At 40.4% G+C, this 27,490-nt stretch overlaps 1 protein-coding gene across 1 annotated transcript; it reads left to right on the plus strand.

Moving 5' to 3' along the window:
* Nucleotides 1-19,031: 19,031 nt before the first annotated feature.
* On the plus strand, nt 19,032-25,998 carry YAE1 (YAE1 maturation factor of ABCE1). Its single transcript, XM_060108634.1, has 3 exons — nt 19,032-19,223; nt 21,358-21,479; nt 23,067-25,998. Exons 1-3 carry the CDS (start codon nt 19,095-19,097, stop codon nt 23,494-23,496), a joined length of 681 nt encoding a protein of 226 aa, XP_059964617.1. The 5' UTR covers nt 19,032-19,094; the 3' UTR covers nt 23,497-25,998.
* The last annotated feature ends 1,492 nt before the right edge of the window (nt 25,999-27,490 follow it).

Below are 27,490 nucleotides of genomic sequence, written 5' to 3' on the forward strand. Positions count from 1 at the left end.
ACACCCTCACAGGCACACCCAAAAACAATGTTTCACCAGCTATCTGGACATCATCCCTTAAGCCCAGTCAAGTCAACACATAAAATTAACCATCACAGTGTTCATGGGGAAATCAAACCTGTTTGGCGGTGTTTACGACTCAGTTTATTTTTTGTACAGCATCCTGGTTTACGGAACCATAGAAACTTTTGAATCTGAATCAACCTACAAAGAATAAAAGAAACAGCTGAAGTCTGTCCTCCTAAAAAGATGACTATTGCTTAATTCTGCTTTTCTGTCATTTACTCCCAAACCTCAAAAGCTTCTGAGAGCAGTTCTGAAGTGCTTTTTTGAACCTGCAGACCACAAACCAACTTCTGTGGCTAGGCAACCTCCACTATCGATCATCTGATGATTTGGGAAGAAGTGAAAACTTTGCCAATATTTGGTGATTTGTGCTTTCCAAGAGGAGTTGAAAATAGAAAATGTAGACATTTTCAAACCATAGAACTTGGCAAATTCCACTCACACTGATCATCCCTGAAGATTGAACGTGATGCCTGCCCCTCTCCACATGGAGAACTGTCACAGCTCCAGGGCAACGATTTTCGCCTGAACTCAACAGCTTTGCGAAGCCCTAGAGAAGAGAAACAAGAAAGGAACCAAAAGGAAGACCTGAACACTGATCTACATTAAGCTGACTCAACGAAATAAATAGCAAGACTCAACTGCTACACTTCACGATGTAGGGGGATGCTTCCATTTTATTGCTATGATAAATTCCGACCAGAAAGTGACAGAATATTGGCATTTCAATCAAGGCAGCTTCATATAGACACACACGTACACACGCACACACATGCAAGCACACACTCTCACATACACATTTCCTGCCCAGCCCACTCAGCTCTGTGTGTTGAAAGCTTTATGATAGGAAAGCCTGGAGGATGTCCACAGACCACTGACAAGATTCAAAGGGTTGGAATTTTACAAATCTTTATAAAAGAAGCAGGAGCCCTTGCCAATGGGAATTTGAAATATGTCCCTCCACTCCTCTGGCTGTACAGAAGAAAAAAATCATAAACAACTTGCAGAGAATATAATTCCCACAGAACACATCACCCTCAAGCTAAATGCTCACTGTCCTTTCTTCTTTAAGAACTAGGAATCAGTGACATTACTGTGGTAATACAGATCTGCCTGGCACCTTCAATCACTTGGTAAGTTATAAAACAGGGCTTTGTCACTTCAACTACTGAAATAAGGAGGCAAGCCAGCATTACCAAGTAAGCACGTGCAGTGCAGGGGTATAAGAAATGGGGCAATATTTCAAGTGCTTGGGAAGTGACAAATTTTATGTTGAGCCACATCCACTGCAGGGCACTATATGATATTTCTTCAGGTGCAGACATTGCATGAGGATAAACCGTTCTGTGCACATTTGTAAAGTATTTCTATTCCGTCAGCTTTCCTGCCTGTAGGAAAATAATAGTGGTTCTATGCACTTATGCCAGATGAGTCTTACAATGGAAACCACAGCCTGTTTCTAAGTAAATTATTAAATCACCAGCTCTTTAATGAAATGGAATTGTCTGCACTGATCTTCCAGATAAAAAATGCTCTTTTGTAGAAAAGGACTGTCCCAGAATAGAAGAATTAATTCATCCACATGCTTCAGAAGATTGTGGAAAGTGAAGTAAAAACCAACATTTATTGAGCAAAATGCCAGACACTGAGGCACTTACTATGTGATTTCACTAAATCCTAGTATCAACTTACAAGGAAAGAAAAACTACCCCCATACCAGACATGAGATAGTCAAAGAGGCTAAAACATTTGCACAGAAACACAATGCTCAGAAGTGGTAGAAATGAGATTTGAAAAGCTAGGTCTTGCCAAAACCTAACCTCATTCAAATGCTGCATGCTAACTCCTAACCTGGACAAAGGTGGCCTAGATAATCTTGCCCTGGCTTTTCAAACCAAAATTAAATATAGTCTTAATAAGTAAGTCACTGGTCAACTAATGTGTGCTACTGCCAATATGTATTCGTGCATATAGACTATCTGCTCTCATATAATTGCTGCTAGTGATCACAAGTATGGTCAGAACAAATTTTTTAAAAGAGTTGAGTAGAGTGGGAAGCTAAGGATCTCTAATTCATCCTTCCATTTGTTCATTTATTCATTCAACAAACATTTATTGAGTGCCTATGAGTCACTCACATTGAGTCTAGACATTGAGGATATAGCTGTAAACAAAACATACAGCATCTCTAGTCTCATAGATCTTACATTTTAATCGTACTAAATAATATATTTACCATGGTGAAACCTGCAAAACACTACGTTAAACAACTGATGATGGTTAACATTACCAGTATGTCATGTGGATGTCATTTACCCCCTGAAATGATGTAATAAAAAGGGTACTTCACCTCTCTGGTATTCTTTCTAAAAAAACATAACTCCAGTCTAATTACAGGAAAAATTGCAGGCAAACTCATATTGGGGACATTCTACAGGAGAGCTTGCCAGTACTCCACAGGGCTGTCAAGGTCATGAAAAACAAGTAAATTTATAAACACATGGAAACTAAACAACATACTCCTTAACAACCAAAAGGTAAAAGAATAAATCAAAAGGGAAATTTTAAAATATCTCAAAACTGATGAAGATAGAAATACCACATACCAAAACCTATTGGATGCTGCAAAAGTAATTCTTAGAGGGAAGTTTATAGCAATAAATGCACATCTTAAGAAAAAAGACAATTCAAAAACAACCTAGTTTTACACCTCAAGGAACTAGAAAAAGAAGAACTAAGCCCAAGGTAACCAGAAAAAGGAAATAATAAAAATCAAAGTAGAAATAAGTGAAAGAGAGACAGAAAAACAACAGAAAAAACCTAAGAGTTCTTTTTTTTGAAAAGATTAAAAAATTGACAAATCTTTGTCTAAACTAACTAAGAAGAAAAGAGAATACTCAAATAAGTAAAATCAGATGAAAGAGGAGAAGGTATAACTGATACTATAGAAATACATAGAGTCATAAGAGTCTACTATGAGCAATTATATGCCAACCAATTGGATAACCTAGAAGAAATGGATAAATTCCCAGAAACACATGACTTATCAAGACTGAATCATAAAGAAGTAGAAAATCTAAACAGACCAGTGATGAGTAAAGAGATTGAATCAGCAATCAAAAACTTCCCAACAGGTGTAAATAAATAAATAAAAATTTTAAATTAAATTTAAAAAAATTTTTAAAAAACCTCCCAACACAGAAAAGTCAAGAACCACATGCATTCACTGGCAAATTCAACCAAACATTTTAAAAAGAACTAATGTCAATCCGTCTCAAACTTTCCCCAAAAAATTGAAAAGGAGGAAACACTCCAAACTCATTTTACAAAGCCAGCATTACCCTGATACCAAAGCTAGATAAGGACACTACAAGAAAAGAAAATCATAGACGAATATCCCTGATGAATATAGATACAAAATATTCTCAACAAAATATTAGCAAACCAGATGCAACAGCACACTAAAAGGATCATACGCCAGACTCCTCTTGTGGTGCAGTGGTTAAGAATTCCCCTGCCAATGCAGGGGACATGGGTTCGAGCCCTGGTCTGGGACGATCCCACGTGCCGTGGAGCAACTAAGCCCGTGCACCACAACTACTGAGCCTGCGCTCTAAAGCCCTCAAGCTACAACTTCTGAGCCCGTGTGACACAACTACTGAAGCCCACGCACCCAGAGCCCGTGCTCCGCAACAAGAGAAGCCACCACAATGAGAAACCTATGCATGCAACAAAGAACAGCCCCCGCTCGCCACAACTAGAGAAAACCCACGCGTAGCAATGAAGACCCAATGCAGCCAAAAATAAATAGTAAATAAATATAATTTTTTTTTTAATTTATATTAAAAAAAAGGATCATACGCCATGATCAAGAGGGATTTATCTCTGGGATGCAAGCATAGATCAACATATGAAATCAACAAATATGATACACCACATTAATAGAATAAAAGATAAAAATTGTATGAGCATCTAAATAGATGCAAAAAAGCTTGACAAAATACAACATTCTTTCATAATAAAAATCCTCAACAGGGCCTCCCTGGTGGCGCAAGTGGTTGAGAGTCCGCCTGCCGATGCAGGGGATACGGGTTCGTGCCCCGGTCTGGGAGGATCCCATATGCCGCGGAGCGGCTGGGCCCGTGAGCCATGGCCGCTGAGCCTGCGCGTCCGGAGCCTGTGCGTCCGGAGCCTGTGCTCCGCAACGGGGGAGGCCACAACAGTGAGAGGCCCGCATACCGCAAAAAAAAAAAAAAAAAAAATCCTCAACAAAGTGTGTATAGAAGCGACATACCTCAACATAATAGAGACCGTATACAACAAACTCACAACTAACATCATACTCAGTGATGAAAGGTTGAAAGCTTTTCCTCTCAGATCAGGAACAAAACATGGGTGCCCTCTATGACCACTCTTATTCAACACAGTATTGGACTTAGTCCTAAATATTTGATTATTTGATCCTATCATAAATATTTTTTATTTTATTTTTTCTATTTGTTACTAGATATGCACATTTTTGAAGTGTACAATTGGATAAACTTTGACCTATATGCTGGTGAAGCCATCACCACAATCGAGATAATGAACATAGCCATATAACCCTTTCATCCGGCCTCTCCTCACCCCTCCACCTGCCCATCCCTAGGCAACCATTGATCTGCTTGCTGTCATACAGGTTAATTTCCATTTCCTAGAGTTTTATACAAATTGATTCATTGAGTATATATTCTTTTTTGTATGGCTTCTTTCACTCCACATAATTATCTTGAAATTTATCTATGTCGTTGGATGTATCAATAGCCATTCTTTTTTATCGCTGAGTAGTGGTATCCATGGGATAGATGAACTACAATTTAACTACTACAAAAAAGCAACAACAACAAAACAAAAAAACCTGCTATGACCATTCATGTACAAGTTTTTGTATGGACATGGGCTTTAATTTCTCTTGGGCAAATCTCTAAGAATGGAATAGCCAGGTTGCATGGTAGTTTTTTAAGAAACTGCCAGACTGTTTTACTAGGTGGCTGTAACCTTTTTTAGCATGTAATATCATGAGGGCAGTATTTGAGAGTCCCAGTTCCTTCATATCCTCAGGAGCAATTGTTATGGTCAGCGTTTTTGTTTTTTTTTTTTTTTTTTTTGCTGTACGCGGGCCTCTCACTGTTGTGGCCTCTCCCATTGCGGAGATGGTCAGCGTTTTTAATACTGGTCTTTCCAATAGGTGTGTAGGGGTGTCTTCTTGTGGTTTTGATTTGCATTTCCCTAATGACTAATGATGTTGAATTTCTTTTCACCTGTGTATCTTCTTTGATGAAATGTCTGTTCTAATGTTCTGCACCACATGTTTTTATAAGGGCCAGCAAAAGTTGAGGCATAGGATCATATCAGGAGCAAACCTTTTTACCTCTTTTTTTCTCCCTTCGGCCTCCCTTCCCACTCTCTTACAAAATTCAACCTTTTTATAAGAAGTTGCTCAGCATTTTTAAAAATAATACTTTACTTTTTATTTTTTTTAATTTTTTTTATATTTATTTTTGTGGTACACAGGCCTCTCACTGCCGTGGCCTCTCCCTCTCAACCACTGCGTCACCAGGGAAGACCAATACTTTACTTTTTAGAGCAGCTTTAGGTTCCCACCAAAATTGAGCAGAAGGTAGATATTTCCCATATAACTCCTGCCCCTCCCCTGGCCTCCCTGATCTACAGTAGTACATTTCTTACAACTGATGAGCCTCATGGACACATCATTATCAGAGTCCATAGTTTACTTTAGGGTTCGCTCTTGGTGTTGTACATTCTGTGGTTTGGACAACTTTATCCCTGTTGTGTAATCACCATGACAAAATATCATACAGGGTAGTTTCACTGCCCTAAAAATCCTCTCTGTTTCACTTATTCTTACCTCTCCTCCCGCTAAACCACTGATCTTTTTACTGTCTCCTCATTTTGCCTTCCTAGAATGTCATATAACTGAAATCATTCAGTAATGTAGCTTTTCAGACTGGCTTCTTTCACTTAATAATATGCATTTAAGTTCCCTCCATGTCCTTTCATGGCTTGATAACTCATTTCTTTTTGTTGCTGTATATTATTCCATTGTTTGGATGCATTGTTTATTTCTTTACCAATTCACCTACTGAAGGACATCTTGGTTGCTTCTAAGTGGGGGTCCTCTTATTACCGGGTCCCCCTGGGCCTCCAGGAATTTGTCAATTGCAGTTCAGGTCTTCCTACCCTGGCACTGGTATCCACAGAGGTTTCTGCTTTTGATTTTGTGCTCTAGTAAGTTGTGATTCTCTGTATCAACTTTCTGTCTCTCCAGTTTGGGAGATAGCAGCTCGACCTGTGACTTCAATTCTCTAATGGATCTAAGAAGAATTGTTGATTTTTCCATTTGTTCAGTGTTTAATTGTTATTGGGATAGAGTGGCAACTTCTAAACTCCAATGAGCCAGTCCAACACTCAAAGTCTCTCAGTTACTTTTTGTTTGAAGACATCTAGTGAGTACGAAGTGGTGTCTCACTGCGGTTCTGACTGCAGCATTTGTTTTTAAAGGTACGTAATATAATGGTACATCTTACAATTTACGGTGTGATCTCCATTTTATAGGTGAGACAACCAAAGCATAGGAAAATTAAGTCCAAGGCCATGTAGCTAGAAAGTGGAAGGGCTAAAGTTTGACTGAATCCAGTCTAACACCGGTGCCTATACTTGTTTTTGTTTTTTGACCAACTAGACTTTAATTACATGATAAATAACTACGCAAGTGAATATAACTTTAACTGACATTCCACAAAACAATTATGATTTCCAGATTTGTATGATGTAGTTTTTAATCTTACACTTGCAAATGCTTCAACTTAACACATTTTTAACACTTTTTCCTCTTTCTCCATTGTCATTCTGCTAGCCATCTTGAAGTAACATTGTTTAGTGTAAATTGTACCACTGAGTTTGGCTTTACAGTGTAAAACTGATGTTATATCATTCATAGAGACACCATGTTCTCCAAACACTGATGGTGCATTGTATTCTTTAAGCTTTTTTTTTTTTTTTTTTTGCGGGACGCGGGCCTCTCACTGTTGTGGCCTCTCCCGTTGCAGAGCACAGGCTCCGGATGCGCAGGCTCAGCGGCCATGGCTCACGGGCCCAGCCGCTCCGCGGCATGTGGGATCTTCCCGGACCGGGGCACGAACCCGCGTCCCCTGCATCGGCAGGCGGACTCTCAACCACTGCGCCACCAGGGAGGCCCCTGCATTGTATTCTTTAAATGAAATCTGTGCAGTAAAATAACAGACTGTCTTCAAAACTAGTCTTCAGTCTTCTGTTCTGTCCAGAAGTATAAGCTATTGATTTTTTAAAATTTCATTCTTCTCTACTGGTAATTTTTAAAAACTGAGATATAATTCTCATGCCATAAAACTCACCTTTTAAAGTATATAATTCGGCAGGTTTTAGGATATTCACAAAGTTGTGTGACTATCAACATTATCTAATTCCAGAATCTTTTCAATATTCCATAAAAAGAACCTTGTACCCATTTAGCAGTCAGTCACTCTCCACTTGACCCCCTCCTCACCCTCGACAAGTAATGTATTTTCTGCTCTGAGGATCTGCCTATTGTGGACATTTCATATAATGGAATCACACAATATGTAGCCTTTTGTGACTGGCTTCTTTCACTTAGCATAATGTTTTCGAGGTTCACCCATGTTGTAGCAGGTGTCAGTCTTCATTCTTTTCATGGCTGAATGATATTCCATTGTAGAGATGTATACAACCTATTTTGTTTGAGTATATGGGTATACAACCCATACTCGATCAACTTCTCCACTATACTACCTGTCAAAACACAGAGGGCACAGTCATTCTATTGTCTGATATTGAAAATACAGGAAGAAGACCAGGTTTGGGGCAGAAAGAGAATGAGTTCAGTTTTACACATATTAAGTCTGAGGTTCCTATGGTAGCTCTTTGTGCAGATGTCCAATTTATAGCTAAATATGCAAGTCTAAAGCAGAGGTAAGGTCTGGCGTGAAGATACTGATGAGGAGAGGGAGACCTGAATTACCTGGGTACTAGTCTGAAACCATGTGAGTACAAGCAAACACCCAGAAAGATCAGACAGAGCACATACAGTGCTTATATTTGTAGGGCTCTGCTAGATAACACATTTACCCTACGAGGTTAACAAATTAAAAGTTCACTTCTACCTTAGGCTTTGGCCCCCCAGGGAAATTTCCTCCAAGTGGTAACTCAGAAATCCAGGCTGGCAACGTCTTGGGGCCCTACCATCCCAATTCATGACCACTAAGATTGCTGGGAAGTGGGAAGAGAGAGCTGGAGCTCAAGCAGGAGTTTTAAGTGACTAAGCTGGGGAGTGAAGGGTATCGGTGCCACCTACTAGCCACTGGCCAGAATAAGCCATGTTTGGGCCCACCTATGCACCAACAGGTTAGAAAACCTAGTACTGTGGGTAACCGGAAACAGGAGAAGGACCAGGTCATGGTGAGTACTAGCAATGTCTACCACATTTCCAATGGGTAGCAGTCTCCAACTCTCATTCCAAATGAAGTCTTTCCACTAACATCAAAGGGGATGGAGAACTTTCCTGGTGGCGCAGTGGTTAAGAATCCGCCTGCCAATGCCGGGGACATGGGTTCAAGCCCTGGTCTGGGAAGATCCCACATGCTGTGGAGCAACTAAGCCCGTGCGCCACAACTACTGAGCCTGCATGCCTCGAGCCTGTGTTCCGCAACAAGAGAAGCCACCGCAACAAGAAGCCCGCACACCTCAACAAAGAGTAGCCCCCGCTCACCACAACCAGAGAAAGCCTGTGCGCAGCAACAGAGACCCAATGCAGCCAAAAATAAATAAATGAATAAATACATTTCTAAAAAAAGAGGGGGGGGCGGGATGGACAGTGGGAAAGACCAAGAAGCATAAGATTCACTGTACATGCGAAGATCAATTAAATATTTATACCTTGGAATAAATAACTACTGAAAACATAGATACAAAATTGAAAGGAAAAGTTTTTTAAAATCCATGAAATGTGATTTTTTAATTATAACTTTCTGTGTCTTGCCTAGAGTACCTTACCTTCCCCTGTAACATCCTAATGTTAGTAAATTCTTACTTAATTTAATCTGGATTTATAGACACAGTTTATTACTACATAATTATAACTGGAACATGGAATTGCTTAGGATACAGTGTTCAAAGAAGTTTTAATGAAATTCATTCACTTATTTAATAAATATTTATTGAGGATTATACTAAGCAAAAGGATAAAGTAGTTAACTAGGACACACAGTTCCTGCCTCAAAGATCTTCTAGTCTAGCAGGGAATGAAGACAATTAGGTTTTTGTTTTTTTTTTTAAAGAAGATGTTGGGGGTAGGAGTTTAGTAATTTATTTATTTATTTTTGCTGTGTTGGGTCTTCATTTCTGTGTGAGGGCTTTCTCTAGTTGTGGCAAGCGTGGGCCACTCTTCATCGTGGTGTGCGGGCCTCTGACTATCGAGGCCTCTCTTGTTGCGGAGCACAGGCTCCAGACGCGCAGGCTCAGTAGTTGTGGCTCACGGGCCCAGTTGCTCCGCGGCATGTGGGATCCTCCCAGACCAGGGCTCGAACCCATGTCCCCTGCATTGGCAGGCAGATTCTCAACCACTGTGCCACCAGGGAAGCCCAATTAGGTATGTATAATATAAGGTGGTAAAGACTATAACACACATAAAAGGGACAACTCATTCAGACTTGGGAGATCAGAGAAAGCTTCCAAATGAAAGTGACATCTAAGTTAAGACCTGACATATAAGTAGCCTTTGGTAGAGGGAGAGGCTACATTACTAGGCAGAAGAAAAATTATGCGGCAAAGGCCTGAAAATGGACATAGCAAGTAAAAGGTAGCAAGAAGTGAGGCCAGAAAGCTGATCAGAAAGCTGATGAGGGGCTGATTGGGCCATGTAAAGGAATTTGGAATTTATCTTGAGAACCATCAGAAAGTATTGAAGAAAATTAAGCAAGGGAAGGCCCTATCAGATTTTGCTTTAGGAATCATGTTCCAGCTGAGTAGGGGAAATGGACTGGAAGGGAGACCAGACGTGAGGCAGGGGGACCAGTTAGGAAGCTGTTATAACATCCAGGTAAAGCAGGATGGTAGCCTGAACCAGGGAATGGGCAGTGGGAATGGAGAAAATACTGGAAAATGTGAGAAATACTTAGAACACGGAGAATGAGCTGATGTGGTGACCATTCAATGAATTGCAATGCTTCTCAAACTTGACTGTGCCTATGAGTTACCTGAGGATGCGGATTCCGATTCAGTAGGTCTGGGATGGGACCAGGAACTCTGCATTTCTAACAAGCTCCCACGTGATGCTGATGCTACAAGTGCCTGCCCCACAGTTTGAGCATCGAGGAGCTAGAGAACATAAGAGGAGGAAGAGCATTGAAAGTAAAAAGACAAATTCAGATGCGATGCATTAAAATCCATATGGTAAATCTAAGCGGTGACATCCTGTAGACAGTTGGATACATGAGTCTGATGTGCAGAGAAGACCTGGGCTGGAGGGAGAGATTTGAGAGTCATCGGCGAAAATCTTGTGGAACTTGCTCTCCCCCTCACTCCCATTTCAAATGGGATAGTGGAGTTGGAAGTCAGATTGCAGTGGGTTGAAAAGCGAGGGGTGGAGAAGTGGAGATACTGACTCTTCTGAGAAGTTCAGCTGCAAAGAGAGAGGCAGAGAGCAATAGCTAGAGGAGAGCTTGGGGTTGAGGAAGGATTTTTTTTTAAGATTAGACAGACTTGAACATGCTTAAATGCTATTAGACACAGCCGTCCATCAGTAGGCCATTAGAAAGATCAATCAGGCTTCCTGTCTGAAATGGCTACCTCATCCTTTCATTAGAAACATTCTATATTGGACTAATACTTTTCCTCTTAGCTTTGACAGCTATATTATAACTAGGACCTTCTATAGACACAATACTTTAAAATAAAGGAGGCAAAACTGCCCAAGATCTATCTATTATCTACTGCCTTTATTCTAAGGCCCTCTCTTTAGAAGCCATATTTTTAATACTCTCCTATCATTTTCACCAATAACAACAATTTTATTATTCCAATACATATCTTACAGTCTTAGAGAAAATCTGATATAAGCAATTAAAAGACAGAGCCCAAAGACTTAGTCACTGGATACCACAGATGTTCAGAGAACATATGAAAGTTTAGAAGGGACAAGGAAAAGTCCCTTCCCTTGACATACAGAAATCTGGAGTTCTGTTGGCTGGTTGCTACAGGCTTAATGATTAAAGCCAGTAAGCTAGAAACTGAAGAGGAATCGAGAAAAGGTCTGTGCCCTCTTAAGAGTTTACTATACCAACTACAAAATAGCAGTTTGCAAAAGACACAAAGTGTGGAAGACGAGATAAAGGATGAAACGTAGCAGGAGATGGGAAATAGAAGGACATAAAAAAGAATTGTTGAGGCTTTGAAAGAAAAGACAAGGATGATCGATAAGCAGAAGAACAGGAAAAGAACAGAGCGAATCAAAGGTTGACCTCATCATAGAGTATTTATATGAGATATTGAACTGCAAGATAAGTTTACTAAATACTTTGAGTAAGTTCACACTGTGACACCAAAATGTGTGAAGGAGATGTCATTATTATTTACAGCTCATTAAAAAAAAAAAGCAAGCTCTTTTGGAAAAACAAGAATCACAAACTCAAAAGGACCTTGAAAGATCATCAGGCTCTTGACAAAGAAGTATAGCTGTCAGCCTCTCTCTATAAGCACCTACAGGATGCCCCTCAGACTTCTAGCCAAGGCCACACTCTTTCAGGGCATCCCCTGAGCATGGCCATGTGTGCCTAATGCAGGACACCTCTTTGCCCTTTGTTTCAGAGCCCCCTTTTATGTTGGCCAAGACTTTGCCAGATCTACACACCAATCTGAAGCCCCCTCTGCCCTACCCCACTCCCTTCTCCTTTCCTACCCTATCACAGGGATCAGATCAGCACCCTTTACATAGGCTTTCTGTGCCTAATCATGCTCTTTCCTCTTTTTATCTTCTGCAGGCATTATGCTCCCCCTCTACCCAAAAACTTCATGAACTCCTTACCCTATCTCCACAACTGTCTGATGAATACAACTAATGCAAAGAACTTATTTGTAATTCATGTATCTGACAAAAGACCTATACCCAGAAAATATAAAGAAAATTTAAAATCCAAAAATAAGACAACCCAATTTTATTTTATTTTATTTATTTGTTTATTTATTTTGACTGCACCACACGGTATGTGAGATCTTAATTCCCCAACCAAGGGTTAAACCCGTATCCCTGCAGTAGAAATGCAGAGTCTTAACCACTCGACCACCACGAAAGTCCCAACCCAATTTTTTTAAATGGGCGAAAACTTCATTTTTTAAAATATGCAAATGACAAATAAGCACATGAAAAGATTTTCAATATCATAAATCATCTGGAAAATGAACATTAAAACCACAGTAAGATATCACCACACAAGTATCAGAATAGCTAATATTAAAAAGACTGACATGGTATATGTATGTATATACATACACACACACACACACACATATACACAATGGAATACTACTCAGCCATGAAAAAGAATGAAAGAATGCCATTTGCAGCAACATGCATGGATATCGAGATTATCATACTAAGTGAAGTAAGCCAGACAGAGAAAGACAAGTATCATATGATATCGCTTATATGTGGAATAAAAAAAAGATACAAAAGAACTTATATACAAAACAGAAATAGACCCACATAGAAAACAAACTAATGGTTACCAAAGGGGAAAATGGAGAGAGGGATAAATTAGGAGTTTGGGATTAACATATACACACTACTATATGTACAAGAGGTAAACAACAAGGACCTACTGTATAGCACAGGGAACTCTACTCAGTAGAGTGTCTAGCAGGAGCCTTTTTGGGTTTTTTTTCTTTATTGTTTGGGTTAACCCCTTGTCTTCCTGTATCCAGAAAAGCCCCCTTTTTTCTAGGGGCTTTGTTTGTATGTATGAGGCTGAGAGAAAGCTACAGCCCCCTAGGATGGGCCACAGCCGTCCTCCTCCCTGCCCTAGGAGTCAGCACTGTGCCCCAGGCCCTCGACAGCACTCCTGAGCGTGTGCGCCATGTTCCCCTTTCTCTTTCCCTCTTTCCTGTCCCTCCATATGAACGCCTCCAGCACAGACATGAACTCTTAACTCTTTACTGTTTCAGTGTTATCTGTATGCTTGATTTGTCTTTTTTTTTTTTTTTTTGGCCCATCTCAGGATAGTCACAGGCTAAGGTTTAGGTTCCCCCATCCAGTTGGGGTTAAAGACTCAAACTTTCATAACCCACTTGGCCCTGGCTTCTGTTGCCTCAGAAAAGGATGTTATTATCTGTGGAGGCCCTTGGGCGAGGGCTAAGGTCTGCATCCTGAGCCCACTGGAAGCCCAGCCCTCACTGCTGTGAACCCTGGGGCCTGAACCATGTCAGAACTTGCTGCTGTCTTGTCATGGATGGACAGATGGACGAATGAAAGAGTGGATGGATGGATGGATGGCCATGGATGCACAATGCCTTGTCCACAGACAGCTGAGTTGAAAGTGTCTCAGTGAGCATGACCACCTGCAGCAGGAGTGTATGTGTGTCTGTCTGTGTGGACAAAATCTTTACACTTTAAGGTTGGGAGATATTCAAAAGGAAATGTCATGGAAGCAGTTAAACCAAGGCCAGCCACGTCTGGATTCTGAATCTCAGGAAATGGGCAGGGCTTCTTGAAGGCCCTGATGAGTCATCTGCTAAGGTCTTGGTTCAGTAAAGCACTGAGCAAGTTTGTACACCAACCAGGGGTTTAATATAAATAAAACCAGCATAGAAAACCTCAAAGCTACGCATACACCAAAACCAGAATGCCAAGTGGTGTGGGCAAAGGCATATTTCTGACCCTTTGGCTCAGCCAGCCCCCAAATAAAAACATCAACAAAGACAAATCAAGAAAATAAGAAGCAAAGATTCCTGCCAAGCTGTGGGAGGAGAAGAGAGGGGGTGTGTGTGTGTGTGTGTGTGTGTGTGTGTGTGTGTGTGTGTGTGTGTGTGTGTGTGTGTGTGTGTGTGTGTGTGTGTGTGTGTGTGTGTGTGTGTGTGTGTGTGTGTGTGTGTGTGTGTGTGTGTGTGTGTGTCAGAGAACAACCCTGGGGTCAGGTTAAACCCCAGACTGGGAGGGGGAAAGGAAGCTCCCTCACCACAACTTAGCCAAACCTGAGCTGCCCGGAGGTGCTGTGGACCCTGCCCCAGCTGGGAGGCTGTGTCACGCCTAGGGCAGGGCCCATGCTCCTCCCTTTCTTGGGATCAGATAGCAGCTGCCCAGGCCTGCTGGGCCAGGGACTGACACAGGCTCCGCCTACTCATTCAGGCTGCCTGTAGAGAGAATTAGGTCACTGCTGAACCATGGTACCTCCTGCCTCAGCCCCAGCAGACCTCAGGAGGCTGGCCCCAGACTCACTCAGTGCCTCCAGCAGCCGTGCAGACACAGCATCCTTGGCCACCCATCTCATGCCCATCATGCCCACTGCGGGCCAGCACAACACAGATGAGGCCACTGAAGGGCACTGGAGGGGTTTATAATTTAAATAAATTGCTGAGGTATAAGCCGCAAGTCTGGTCATGGACGCAAGTAGAGTGCCATTCTTCAGTGATGAGTCCAGAGCAATACTGGCACATTGTCCCCACGGCGAGATTCCACAAGTCAGCGAACACCTGAGCTCACCTGCTGATTAACCTGCCGATTATGTGGATAGTTGCTGTTGGGGCGTCGAGCTGCCTTCTGTGAAAAAAGTTATGTGCCAAGGATGACGTAGGCAATGTGGAGAGGCCTTTCACAGAATGCAGACGCCATTCAGGTAACTTAAGGATGAATGCTTGGTGAAAGCAAATCTGTTGTTTACACTGCTGGGTATTGTGGCCCCGTCTCACTGGGCACTCAACAAATACCTATTAAATGAAAGTAAGGATAAAAGAATAAGCTGTAGCAATTGCCTTGGTGCCCATCTGTTGTCAGGATGGGGCTTTAAGTTATGAGCTTTATGGACACACTTATAATAAACTATAACAGAAAAGAATCTAAAAAACAATATATATATATACATACATATACATATATATAACAATCACTTTGCTGTACACCTAAAACTAACACAACATTGTAAATCAACTATACTTTAATTTTTTTTAATTTTACAGTTTTTTTTAGTTTAATTTTTTAAAAGATTAAAAAAATAAAAGACTGACAATTCTTTCCAAGTGAGGAACAACAGGATGTGGGGCAACTGACACTCGTATACGATGCTGGTGGAGGTGTAAAGCGGTACAATCACTTTGGAAAACAGTTGGCAGTTTCTTATAAAGTTAAATTTATACTTACCACCTGGCTCAACAATTCCACTTCTAGATATTTACCCTAGAGAAAATATGTGTACACAAGATGACCTGTACAAGAATGTTCATAGCAGCTTTATTCACGACAGCCAGTCCAAATGTCCAACAACAAGTGAACGGACAAACCATGCTATATCCATACAATGAAAAGAGCACTTAGCAATAACAAAGAACAAATCTACTGCTACATGCAATCACATGAATGAATCTCAGAAACGTTATGTTGAGTCAAAGAAGCCAAGTACATAAAAGGACATATGTGATCCCATTTTTATGAAGTTCTAAAACTGGCAAAGCTAATCGTGAGTGACAGAAATTAGAATGGGGTTGCCTCTGTGAGGCATTGATGATTGACTGCAAAGAAGTATGAGGGAATTTTCTAGGGTGATGGAAATTTCTGTATCTTGATTGGGTGATGGTTACAGAGGTATATATGTTTGTCAAAACTCATCAAACTGCACACTCAAAATGTATGCATATTACCAGATGTAAATTATACCTCAATAAAATTAAGTTTTTAAAATGGATTCCCAGCATTTATAAATACTATACTAAATAAATACCAAATACTGAATATATAAAGACTATATCTAATAGTATTCATTGGTATTGCAAGTGGAATATTTATCTCATCTACATCTCTAGATGGTTACTGTTAGAAAATAAAGAGGCTATTGGTCTGTTTATACTTCTTATGTCCAGAGACCTTATCAAATTCCCTTATTCAGTTGTTTTTAACCAAAATCCTTTGGATTTTCTAGGCATACAATCACATCAACAGCAAATAAATAAATAAATTCATCTCTTATTATCCAACATTTATACAGATTACTTCTCTCTTGCATTCACTAGTCTCCAAAAGAATCTTGAATAATCATGGTGATCACCAGATGTCTTCTCTTTTCCCTACTTTAAAGGAAATAGCTTAATATCTCAGTGTTCAGAATAGTACTTGCTGTTGGACTTTTTTATAAAGTCCTTATCAATTTGTAATTTCTTTCTATTCTTTCTATTTTGTTTTGCTAAGATTGATTTTTTTTATTTTTCAAATGATTTTCCACTTTTATTAGTACAACATATGGATTTTCTCCTTCAGATTGTTGATGCAATGAAATATACTTACAGATTTCCTAATATTGCACAGTTTGCTTTCATGAAATAAAACCTCTTGAATTATTCCTTTGATAAGGTACTGGATTCTCTTTTGAATACATATTCATAAGCTAACTTGAACTTTGGGGTTTTTTCATATTAGCTTTAGCAGGTAACAGTAAAGCTGGTTTCATGAAATGATTTAGTGAATTTCTATCTTTTTCTGTGCCCTAGAAGAGTAAAAAATTACATTTAATTATCCATCATTCTTTAAAGATTAAAAAGGATTTCAAGCATTTAACTGTGAAATTGTCAAGTCTCCATGCTATTTTTTATAGTAGATATTTAATCTCCAATTTTTCTATGGTAATTAGTTTCTTCAGGTTTTCTACTTGTTGGACCAATTTTATTAGGAAGTTACTCATATCAGCTAAGTTTTCAAATGTGTTACTCTTGAGTTTTAGTTAGTGATTTATAATATTTGAATTTTCTTCTCTATCATTACCTTCTTTCTCATTTCTATCTTGTATAATTTTGTTGTCTTTTTCTTTAATCAGGGTCAAAAAAGGATTGTCTGTTTTATTGGTATTTCCAAAGAACCAGCTTTTGGATTTACTTATGAGGTTTGAGGTTTTTTTCTATTTTATTAATTTCGATTACTTCCTTTATTGCTTCCCTTACTACCATTTTGCTTCTAATTAAGATGTATAGGGCTTCCCTGGTGGCGCAGTGATTGAGAGTCCGCCTGCCGATGCGGGGCACACGGGTTCGTACCCCAATCTGGGAAGATCCCACATGCCGCGGAGCGGCTGGGCCTGTGAGCCATGGCCGCTGAGCCTGCGCATCCAGAGCCTGTGCTCTGCAACGGGAGAGGCCACAGCAGTGAGAGGCCCGTGTACCGTAAAAAAAAAAAAAAAAAAAAAAAAAAGATGTATAATAATTTTGTCTTTTTTTTTCCTTCTTTAATAATAAAGACATTAAAGCCTACAGAATTGCCTCATAGGATAGCTTTCATTTGTTCCCAAGTTTTTTTGGTAGGAAGTATCTGATTTCAATTGTTTACTGAATATGTTGTTTTAATTTTTATTTCCTTTTTGATCCAAATTTTATTTAGGAAGGTGCTTATAATGTCCAATATTATATTTAAATTATAGTTAAAATTATTGGGGTCATTTTTATTATTCATTACCAGTTTTGTTGTATTATGATCAGAGAATATGACTTGTAAAAATCTTTATTCTTTTTAGTTTATTAAGGTATTTTTTGTGGCAAAGTATACAATGTTTCTATACATATTCCATGAACCTACCAAATGTATTATATATTTTTTCATATATAAAAAATATATATACAACAGTGTTCTCTCTGAATACTTAAAATTATAACCTGTACCACCAGACCGCTCTTACTCACACATACTCATATAGCTCTCTTTACTTTGCTTGCTTTAAAAGTTTTTTCATAGCATTATTATGATCTTGTAAAAAACTGTATAACTTACGTATATAGTGCTTATTGTTTATCCTCTGTCAACTCTACATGAATGTCAAGTCCACTCACAACAGTGAGAGGCCCTAGTACCGAAAAAAAAAAAAAGTTGGGCTGTCCAACCCTTTAAATGTACTGAGGGGGATTTTATTTTTATTTTTATTTTTAAAGAATAAATTTATTTATTTATTTTTGGCTGAGTTGGGTCTTTGTTGCTGCACGCAGGCTTTCTCTAGTTGCGGCTCTTCATTGCTGTGCGTGGGCTTCTCATTGCGGTGGCTTCTTTTGTTGCGGAGCACTGGCTCTAGGCGCACAGGCTTCAATAGTTGCAGCGCGCAGGCTCAGTAGTTGTGGCTCACGGGCTCTAGAGCGCAAGCTTAGTAGTTGTGACACGTGGGCTTCGTTGCGCTGAGGCATGTGGGATCTTCCCGGACCAGGTCTCGAGCCCGTGTCCCCTGCATTGGTAGGCGGATTCTTAACCAGTGCGCCACCAGGGAAGCCCTGAGGGGGACTTTAAGACAGAATCCCTCAAAAGAACTACCTTGAAAGGTTTTGCCAATGCGCCGGTCTCCAAAACCCGACCCCTGTATAGATAGACCTTGGTGGGAAGGGACAGGGTTTCACTGAGGGTAGGCGCCGCCTTCTGCAGAGGTCAAGGTCGGACAGGCCCCACTTGGGAGGAATCCGCCTCGCCCACAATAAGTGCACGCCCACACTTCGAGGCAAGTGAGGGAGCTCCCACAACACCAGGTAGCAAAAAGGCTCGGGCGGGAGGCAACACCCTCCCGGGATTATTCAGAACCCTCCCGGGACGCCCTCCCAACACCGAAACACCGCGCACGCACACGCGCACTTCAGCGAGCACGCGCACGCGAGGCAACTCCCCCTCCTCAGTCTTCGCCCCGCCCCTCGGACCGGAAGGAGTTGCCGGCGTTTCCGGCGCCGGCGCCGGCGCCTCTGAGGTTTCCTCAGTGATGTCGTGGTTTCGAGCAGCTTCTTTGGTCCAGGGTCCTGGAGAGGAGAGGGATGTTTTTGACGAGGAAGCTGACGAGTCGGTCCTGGTGCAGCGGGAATGGCGGAGCCACATGCAGAGACGAATCAAAGTAAAGCTGCGTGGAGGGGGTGGGCTTCCCTTGCTGTACCGGGTTGTGAGGAGAGGCGCACGGCGTTGTGAAGAGGCGGGGACCCGAGAGGAGAGGGCCGAGTGGTCCGGGCCCGGCCCGGCGCTGCCCTCCCTACGCCCTCATCATGCAGTCCTGCCCGCGTCCTGCTAGGGTTTCCCAATGGGTTACTTGAAAGCGCGCGACACCTCAGGACGCGTTCCTAGAGCGCCCGCGGGGCGCGTTGGACACTGGGGGGCGGCGAACAAAATGAACTTTGTCTTAGGCTTTGATGAGATTTCAGTTTGATGAGGATCAGAGGGAAGGGGATGGGGGAGAAACGTATATACTGACTGTATGTGTCTAATTATGGCTGTCAGAGGACATGTACGCACTTGACATGGGTTACTTGAAGGGCTCGGGAGCCTAAAGTTAGGAGTGGTGGTAATCAGGACAGCTGGAAAAAGTGCACTTAAGAATGTTGTCGAGGGCCTCCCTGGTGGCGCAAGTGGTTGAGAGTCCGCCTGCCGATGCAGGGGATACGGGTTCGTGCCCCGGTCTGGGAGGATCCCATATGCCGCGGAGCGGCTGGGCCCGTGAGCCATGGCCGCTGAGCCTGCGCGTCCGGAGCCTGCGCGTCCGGAGCCTGTGCTCCGCAACGGGGGAGGCCACAACAGTGAGAGGCCCGCATACCGCAAAAAAAAAAAAAAAAAAAAAAAAAGAATGTTGTCGAGGGCTTCCCTGGTGGCGCAGTGGTTGAGAGTCTGCCTGCCGATGCAGGGGACGCGGGTTCGTGCCCCGGTCCGGGAAGATCCCACATGCCGCGGAGCGGCTGGGCCCGTGAGCCATGGCCGCTGAGCCTGCGCGTCCGGAGCCTGTGCTCCGCAACGGGAGAGGCCTCAACAGTGAGAGGCCCGCGTACCGCAAAAAACAAAACAAAACAAAAAAGAATGTTGTCGAAGGGCAGTAAGACAAAGCTAACGTGGAATTCTGATGGCTAGGTAAGGGAGTATTCATGTTGGGTTTTGTTTTGTTTTTTTAATTTGTCGGGTGTCAGTTATCCATCTCTCAGTTGTCTCACTATTGAGACTCGGCTTAATACCACACCCCCAGTTTCCAGGTGGAGCCGTCAGCGCCTACTTCAGGGGGAGGACCGAAGAGTGAGGTCCATTCCAACTAGTATCCTTGGCAACCATTAAGTTGCCACTAAATCTGCGCTTGTTTAATGCTTCAGTAAAATAGTACTTGTTTAGCTTAACAACCATGTCAGTGTCAGAAATGCTTTACATAAGGCTGAGGCGAGGCCAGTCAATGCCGAGCATCTTTTGAGTGCTGGGGCGGGACAAAAAAATCCCTGCCCGCAGAGGATTTGCAGTTTACTTGAATTTAGGTATCAAGCAAAATTTCTCAAACCAGACCTCTCATGGTCCTTTTGCTAAACCAGTTTCCTCTTTCCCTGCTTCCGTTCCAAGACCTTACTGCCCGGCATCACCCACCCACACCAGTCCAGTTGCTAAGGGGACCAAACACGTAATTCCCCATGTTTCCTCTCTGTGGAGCTACTGCTAACACAGGGTTTTGTAAAACTGTATAGAGTCAGTATTTTAAAATGTGCCCAACGCAGTGGTTGAGAATCCGCCTGCCAACGCAGGGGACACGGGTTCCGTCCCTGGTCCCGGGAAGATCCCACACGCCGCGGAGCGCGCAAGCCCGTGTGCCACAACTACTGAAGCCCGCGTGCCTAGAGCCCGTGCTCCGCAACAAGAGAAGCCACCGCAGTGAGAAGCCCGCGCGCGCATCGCAACGAAGAGTAGCCTCCGCTCGCCGCAACTAGAAAAGCCCGCGCGCAGCAACGAAGACCCAACGCAGCCAAAAATAAATAAAAATTTTTTTTAAATGTGCCCAATAAGTCTAGACTTCAAAAATGGGATAAACCAATAATAAACTTTTATGAGAAGCGTGGTCTACTTTGGTTGTGTGGTTATGCCATATGTTCTAGAACTGTGTTGTGAAATAACCCAGTAGAGGCCTGTTTCATCAGTCTTCCAAATTGGTTCTTTGACTTTCTAGAAAAACCTACAGTGGTTTACTTGGTGTTGGTTACAACTGTAATTCTTCATTACTTTCTTATTTTTAGGAAGGCTATAGAGATGGAGTAGATGCCGGCAAAGCAGTTACTCTTCAACAAGGTTTCAATCAAGGTTATAAAGAAGGTGCAGCAGTCATTAAAAACTATGGACAACTCAGAGGAACATTGAGGTAAGTTTTAAAACTTAAATGCTGAATTATTTTAACCTCAGCACTACTGGAGGATGTTTATTAAAGTAATATGTAAAAATAAAGCGTTTAAAGTGAAGTGCTTTTCCTATTGTTAAATCCACAAAAGAGTGCTGCAGAGCATAGAATAAAATCGCCTTCAAAAAGTCAAAAGTCCATCCACTTTAATATGTGAGCCAGGTGTTGTCTTTTACTGCAAAGAAATGATAGGAAGTGTCTGTTTTTTGCTACCTGAACTACCACCAATCTGTATCTCAGAGTAATTAAAAAGAACTTCAGGTTTTGAATAAAGCTTTTAGTCTTCCACAGGTAGCAGAACACAGTAAAACAGACGTCTAGACTAGAAGTACATGATGAAAATTATACCTGGTAACAGAAAAATGATTCCATTTACTTTAGTCCTAAATTTTGAACACCTGCCAAGATTCCATAGCAATAATGGCATGTATCAGAACCAAGTGATCAAATGGCACATGGAGCTAGGAGCATGGCAGGCTTGTCCTCTTTGATGCTTTATACCTTTTAAACTGCCCTCTATAAAGAAAAACGAAATGCTTCAAGGAATCATTGATTTTTAAAAGGTATAAAACAAAAGTTGTCAAAACAAAGGAAAAATTCATTACATTGAGGTTTTCTAAAATTCAGCTGTCGGGAATCAGCATTTATACTATACTAATGTAGGAAAATGATCACATGTTTATCGTCGCATCAAGTTAATCTTTTATAAGCTTAGAAAGCTTACTGCTAAATCTTACGCATTTTTTAAAACATTACTTTTCACAACCATTATTTCGTGACGTGAATGATCTGAAATGTCAAAAAATAAAACTGTCTATACTAAGAAAATTAAAGAAAAATAATTATTAGGACTAGAAGAATTCTAACCTCCTTCAATAAAATTGTTAGTTAGCTCAGCTAAGTGTCTACTCTGTAACAAAGTTGGAAAGGTGAAGTTGTCTCAAAACTTTTTTTCCCCCCAACCTTCGGTTTTGATGGCAAGCAGCTATATGGTTAGAACAGTGGTTTTCAACCTTGGTTGCACCTTGTTACAGCTGGGAAGCTTTAAAAAAATAATAGCCCCAGAGATTCTGATGTAATTGATCTCAGGTGTGACCTGAGTCTTGATAAGTTTAAAAGTTTCCCAGGTGATTCTAATGTGCATCCAAGATGGAGAGTCACTAGTTTAGAAGGTGGTTGATGTCCTTAAAGGAGAAACTGATTTTTCAGATCTTTCTGTTAGTTGTATCCTCCTTCAACAGAAGCTACACAGTCATAAGGGGAAAAATCTAAAATCAGGAAGAGTGGATGTAGAGCTGTGAAGGAGGCGTTATGAATTATAAACAGTTTATATGATTAAGTCCAATTGTTTACTTCCTATTGAAATATACTGTCCTTATATTTTTAATCCTATTTTACCGTCATTACTTTCCTGATTTTGACTTGCATTACTGTTAATAATTTTTGCATGGTGTTATCTGGAAAAGAAACATGTAAGCCTTAGCATCAAAAATTCTAAAAGCCTTTGTTTAATTTTTTTTCTATTTAACTCTTGCTTATATTTTTGTTCAGTGCTTTGCTCTCCTGGTGTCACCTTCATAATAATAGTTCGGCTTTGATCAGTAAAATAAATAATCTTCTGGATGCAGTTGGCCAGTGTGAAGAGTATGTGCTCAGACATCTGAAATCAATCACTCCACAGCCCCATGTTGTAGATTTATTGGACTCCATTCAGGATATGGACCTTTGTCATATAGCTCCAGCTGAGGAAAAGATTGATGAAGCTAAAGATGAAAGATTCTATGAAAATAATGCTGAGTTTAACAAAAACTGTAGCAAGAATCTTAGTGGGGTAGATTGTTCATCTTTAAAATGTTGTAGAACACAGGAGCGTGCACATTCTGAAAACCCAAGCCTCACTTGGATTTTAGAACAGACAGCCAGTTTGGTAAAACAGCTGGGAGTATCAACAGACATATTACAGCACCTCAAACAACTATAAAAATTATCTTCACTTTAATATTGGAAATAATATTCAGAACATTCTTAGAATATTTTGTTTCTGAACAAGCTAACCAAAATTTGTACTGGTTTCTACATTGAACACTTCACTTATAAGGTTATCCTTCATGGAAGTTTGAAATGTCTTCAAAATTAACACTATTTAATATAAGCCTATTTTCTTTGTCACTGGTAATTTTTATGTGGTTTAAGATATGCTCGGAAATTCCAGTTGTCATCATTTTCAAAGTTCTGATCAAAATCAAGCATTTTTGAACTCATTATTAGCAGAAATGAACAAGAATCAGACTACAGTTAACCCTTGAACAACACAGGTGTTAGGGGTACCCACCCACCATGCAGTTAAAAATCCGCATATTACTTATAGCTGGCCCTCCATACCTGCAGTTGTGAGTCTCAGATTCAACCAATCTCAGATCGTACGGTACTGTAGTATTTGCTACTGAAAAAAAAATCCAAGTAAAGTGGGCCCTCAGAGTTCAAACTCTTGCGGTTCAAGCATCACATGTTATTTTGTAAGGTCTTAGCCCTACCTTCTTATCACATTGTCTTGTGATTAGGACCTCACCTTATAATCAGACCAAAGTTACAAAAAATTACCTAATGGCTGAAGTTGTAAATAGACACACATAGATATATATAGATATGTAGACATATATATATTGAAATTAAGAGGCTAATAAGTGTAAAGCTGGAAAAAATGTTTATACTGATAATTAAAATACTAAAGTTTGTTTTAGTTTTTTATTGAGGTATAATTGATTTATAATGTTTCAGGTATACAGCAAAGTGATTCAGTTATACATTTTTTTTCAGATTTTTTTTCCATTATAGGTTATTACAAAATATTGAATATAGGGCCTCCCTGGTGGCGCAGTGGTTAAGAGTCCGCCTGCCGATGCAGGGGATACGGGTTCGTGCCCCGGTCTGGGAGGATCCCATATGCCGCGGAGCGGCTGGGCCCGTGAGCCATGGCCGCTGGGCCTGCGCATCCGGAGCCTGTGCTCCGCAACGGGAGAGGCCACAACAGTGAGAGGCCCGCATACCGCAAAAAGAAAAAAAAAAAAAATATTGAATATAGTTCTCTGTGCTATATAGTAGGTCCTTTTTGTTTATTTTATATATAGTAATGTGTATATGTTAATCCCAGACTTCTAATTTATCCCCACCTCCTTTCCCTTTTGGTAACCATAAGTTTATTTTCTATGTCTGTGAGTCTATTTCTGTTTTGTAAATAAGTTCATTTGTATCATTTTTTTAGATGCCACATATAAGTGATATCATACCATATTTGTTAAAGTTTGTTTCAGTTTTGTGTTTATTAAAAGTAAGGATACAATTCCGTGAAAAATACAGAAAATACATTTCATGCTAAAGTACTTACTTAGCTTATCCAAATTTTGAGTTAGTAGTGTTACCTGACAGTGTGCCAGATTATTCCTAAACTGCAGTTTTGCTTCATATTTATTTAGGAATAAAACATTGAAGCCACTGACTTCTGTATTATCTTGTAGCAATATTCTTAGTCTAGCATAGACAAAATGAGATTCAAACTTATGCTCCAGGACCTAAACATATAAAGTCAGGAAAGGATTTTTCATCACTTTTTTGCCTGAAACACAAATTTATGTAACATGCCTGACTTCAGAGGCACCCAAATAATTGCCTCTCATTGATAGCCATAATTTATATCTACGATCTACTGTAAAAGACATACCCTGAGAAAATCTTATCTGATAAAAGAGGTGTTCCAAGAGATTAAGAAAATGCGCTGCTGTGATCTTATAACCTCCACAGAGTTCACAGGACATTATGAAATTGAAGCAACAAATTTGAAATCAGAAGACCATAAAGTATGTCAGGATTTACTAAAACATGCTGAAGATATCAAGTGACATTTGACAGATGGTTTTTTAAATAAAAAGTGATTGTATCTCTCTAGATGTAAACACTATTTCAGAGATTTACTGATTTTTCTTGTTATGTAGATACTTTTTTCCATACTTACGAATGCAGCAAAAATCTCAAATCCACATGGAATATTATAAGCAGTCTCTGAAGTCTTCATGTTGCTCTGCCCTGCATATTAGATATGAAATATGCGCATCTTTAATAATACATCTCAAGGAAGTCACCCTGAGTAAAAATTTCATGAGTGCAGCAAATCTGGAGATTTTATCTGGGCTCACCCTGACAGAATTTCCTGAAGATAACACCCTTTGCCACCATTGAGAATAGGTTGTTTTTGTGTAGATGTTCGTAGAAAAGGAACTCCAGAGAATTAGCTGAGTTGAATGAAGCTGTTGGATTGAAAACATCTCTTAAGCTTACATTGCCTTTTAAAAAAACATAGAAGTTCCTGAACTGCAGAGGAAAATTAATGGAATGCTCATTATACCTGTGTTTCATGAGCCTCTGTATTAGAACCAACAAGAGCAAAGGAAAGAAACCTTGCCTTGTGTCTTTTACCTTGCCTTGTGTGTTCTAGGCCTGCCAAGTGTTGCCATGAAAAGACCCTAGATGAAGATAAATGTAAAGCAAGACTGCCCCGGAGCAGACACAGCAGACTTTCAAGACCCGGGACCTAGACATTAGGCTTAGATGATGTGGCTTCCTTAAAAACAGAATTTTCACCTTGAATAAGTTACTTCTAGATACTGACATATGTGGGGTTTTTTAAATTTGTTGTTGTTTTTTAAGCCCACAATACTATGCTTTTCTGGCATTTCAGTTGCTAGAGGTATTGAGGCCACCAAAATTTTTGTGATACATGAACAAGCAGAAGTGGGCAGCTGAATTCACCTACCTGCATCCTTACCTCATTTATATCCTTAGCACTGCTTATTAACTGCTTTTGTGGTACACCAAAATAAAAGCCTTGAACCAAGTCCAAGATGTGCTTTTCATCTATCTTCAAACTAAAGTTTTGTGTTCCAGTCTAAGACACAGAGAAATAAATATAGAAAGACATTGTTTTTTTTATTCTTTTTTTTATATTATTTTCCTTTACAGTTTATCACAGGATATTGAATAGAGTTCCCTGGGCTATACGGTAGGGCCTTGTTGTTTATCCATTCTATATATAATAGTTTGCATCTGCTAATCCCAAACTCCCACTCCATCCCCCTTGGCAACCACAACACGTCTGTTCTCTTATGTCTTTGAGACTGTTTCTGTTTCATAGATAAGTTCGTTTGTATCATCATATTTTAGATTCCACATGTAAGTGATATCAGATGGTGTTCGTCTTTATCTTTCTGAGTTACTTCACTTAGTATGATAATCTCTAGGTCCATCCATGTTGCTGCAAATGGCATTATTTCATTCTTTTTTATTATGGCTGAGTAGTATTCCATTATATATATATATATATATAGGCCACATCTTCTTTATCCATTCATCTGTCAATGGACATTTAGGTTGTTTCCATGTCTTGGCTATTGTAAATAGTGCTGCTCTGAACATAGGGGTGCATGTATCTTTTTGAATTATAGTTTTGTCCAGATACATGCCCAGGAGTGGGATTGTTGGATCATATGGCAACTCTATTTTTAGTTTTTTGAGGAACCTTCATCTGTTTTCCATAGTGGCTGCACTAATTTACATTCCCCCTGTAGGAGGGTTCCCTTTTCGCCACACCCTCTCCAGCATTTGTTATTTGTAGACATTTTAATGATGGCCATTCTGACCAGTGTGAGTTTTGATTTGTATTTTAGAGATTCTTAATTTCAGACCAGTAGGTGAAGTAAATATCATATGCCATCTTAAACTACCAATCAGACTTCTTGCTCTATAGAAATTCTCAAATCTCCCATCATGAAGATACTTCACGCCCCATAGTTGCTTTTCTTGCTTTTGCTCTCACTTACTGCCTTTTCCCAACCTACTGGAAGAAGAGTCTGCAGTCACTGTCTCAAATTGCTTTCTCCCCATTCACTCCTGAACTTCAAACTGCTTTTCTCTAAGGTCACTGG

This window comes from Mesoplodon densirostris, chromosome 9 (genome assembly GCF_025265405.1).
Source record: "Mesoplodon densirostris isolate mMesDen1 chromosome 9, mMesDen1 primary haplotype, whole genome shotgun sequence".
NCBI lineage: Eukaryota > Metazoa > Chordata > Mammalia > Artiodactyla > Ziphiidae > Mesoplodon > Mesoplodon densirostris.

What these genes read in the sequence shown, in the direction of transcription:
- YAE1 (XM_060108634.1), top strand. Translation starts at nt 19,095, where the DNA reads ATGTCGTGGTTTCGAGCAGCTTCTTTGGTCCAGGGTCCTGGAGAGGAG. An exon ending in ACATGCAGAGACGAATCAAA is followed by an intron (nt 19,224 to 21,357) that starts GTAAAGCTGCGT and finishes TCTTATTTTTAG; the next exon opens with GAAGGCTATAGAGATGGAGT. An exon ending in CAACTCAGAGGAACATTGAG is followed by an intron (nt 21,480 to 23,066) that starts GTAAGTTTTAAA and finishes ATTTTTGTTCAG; the next exon opens with TGCTTTGCTCTCCTGGTGTC.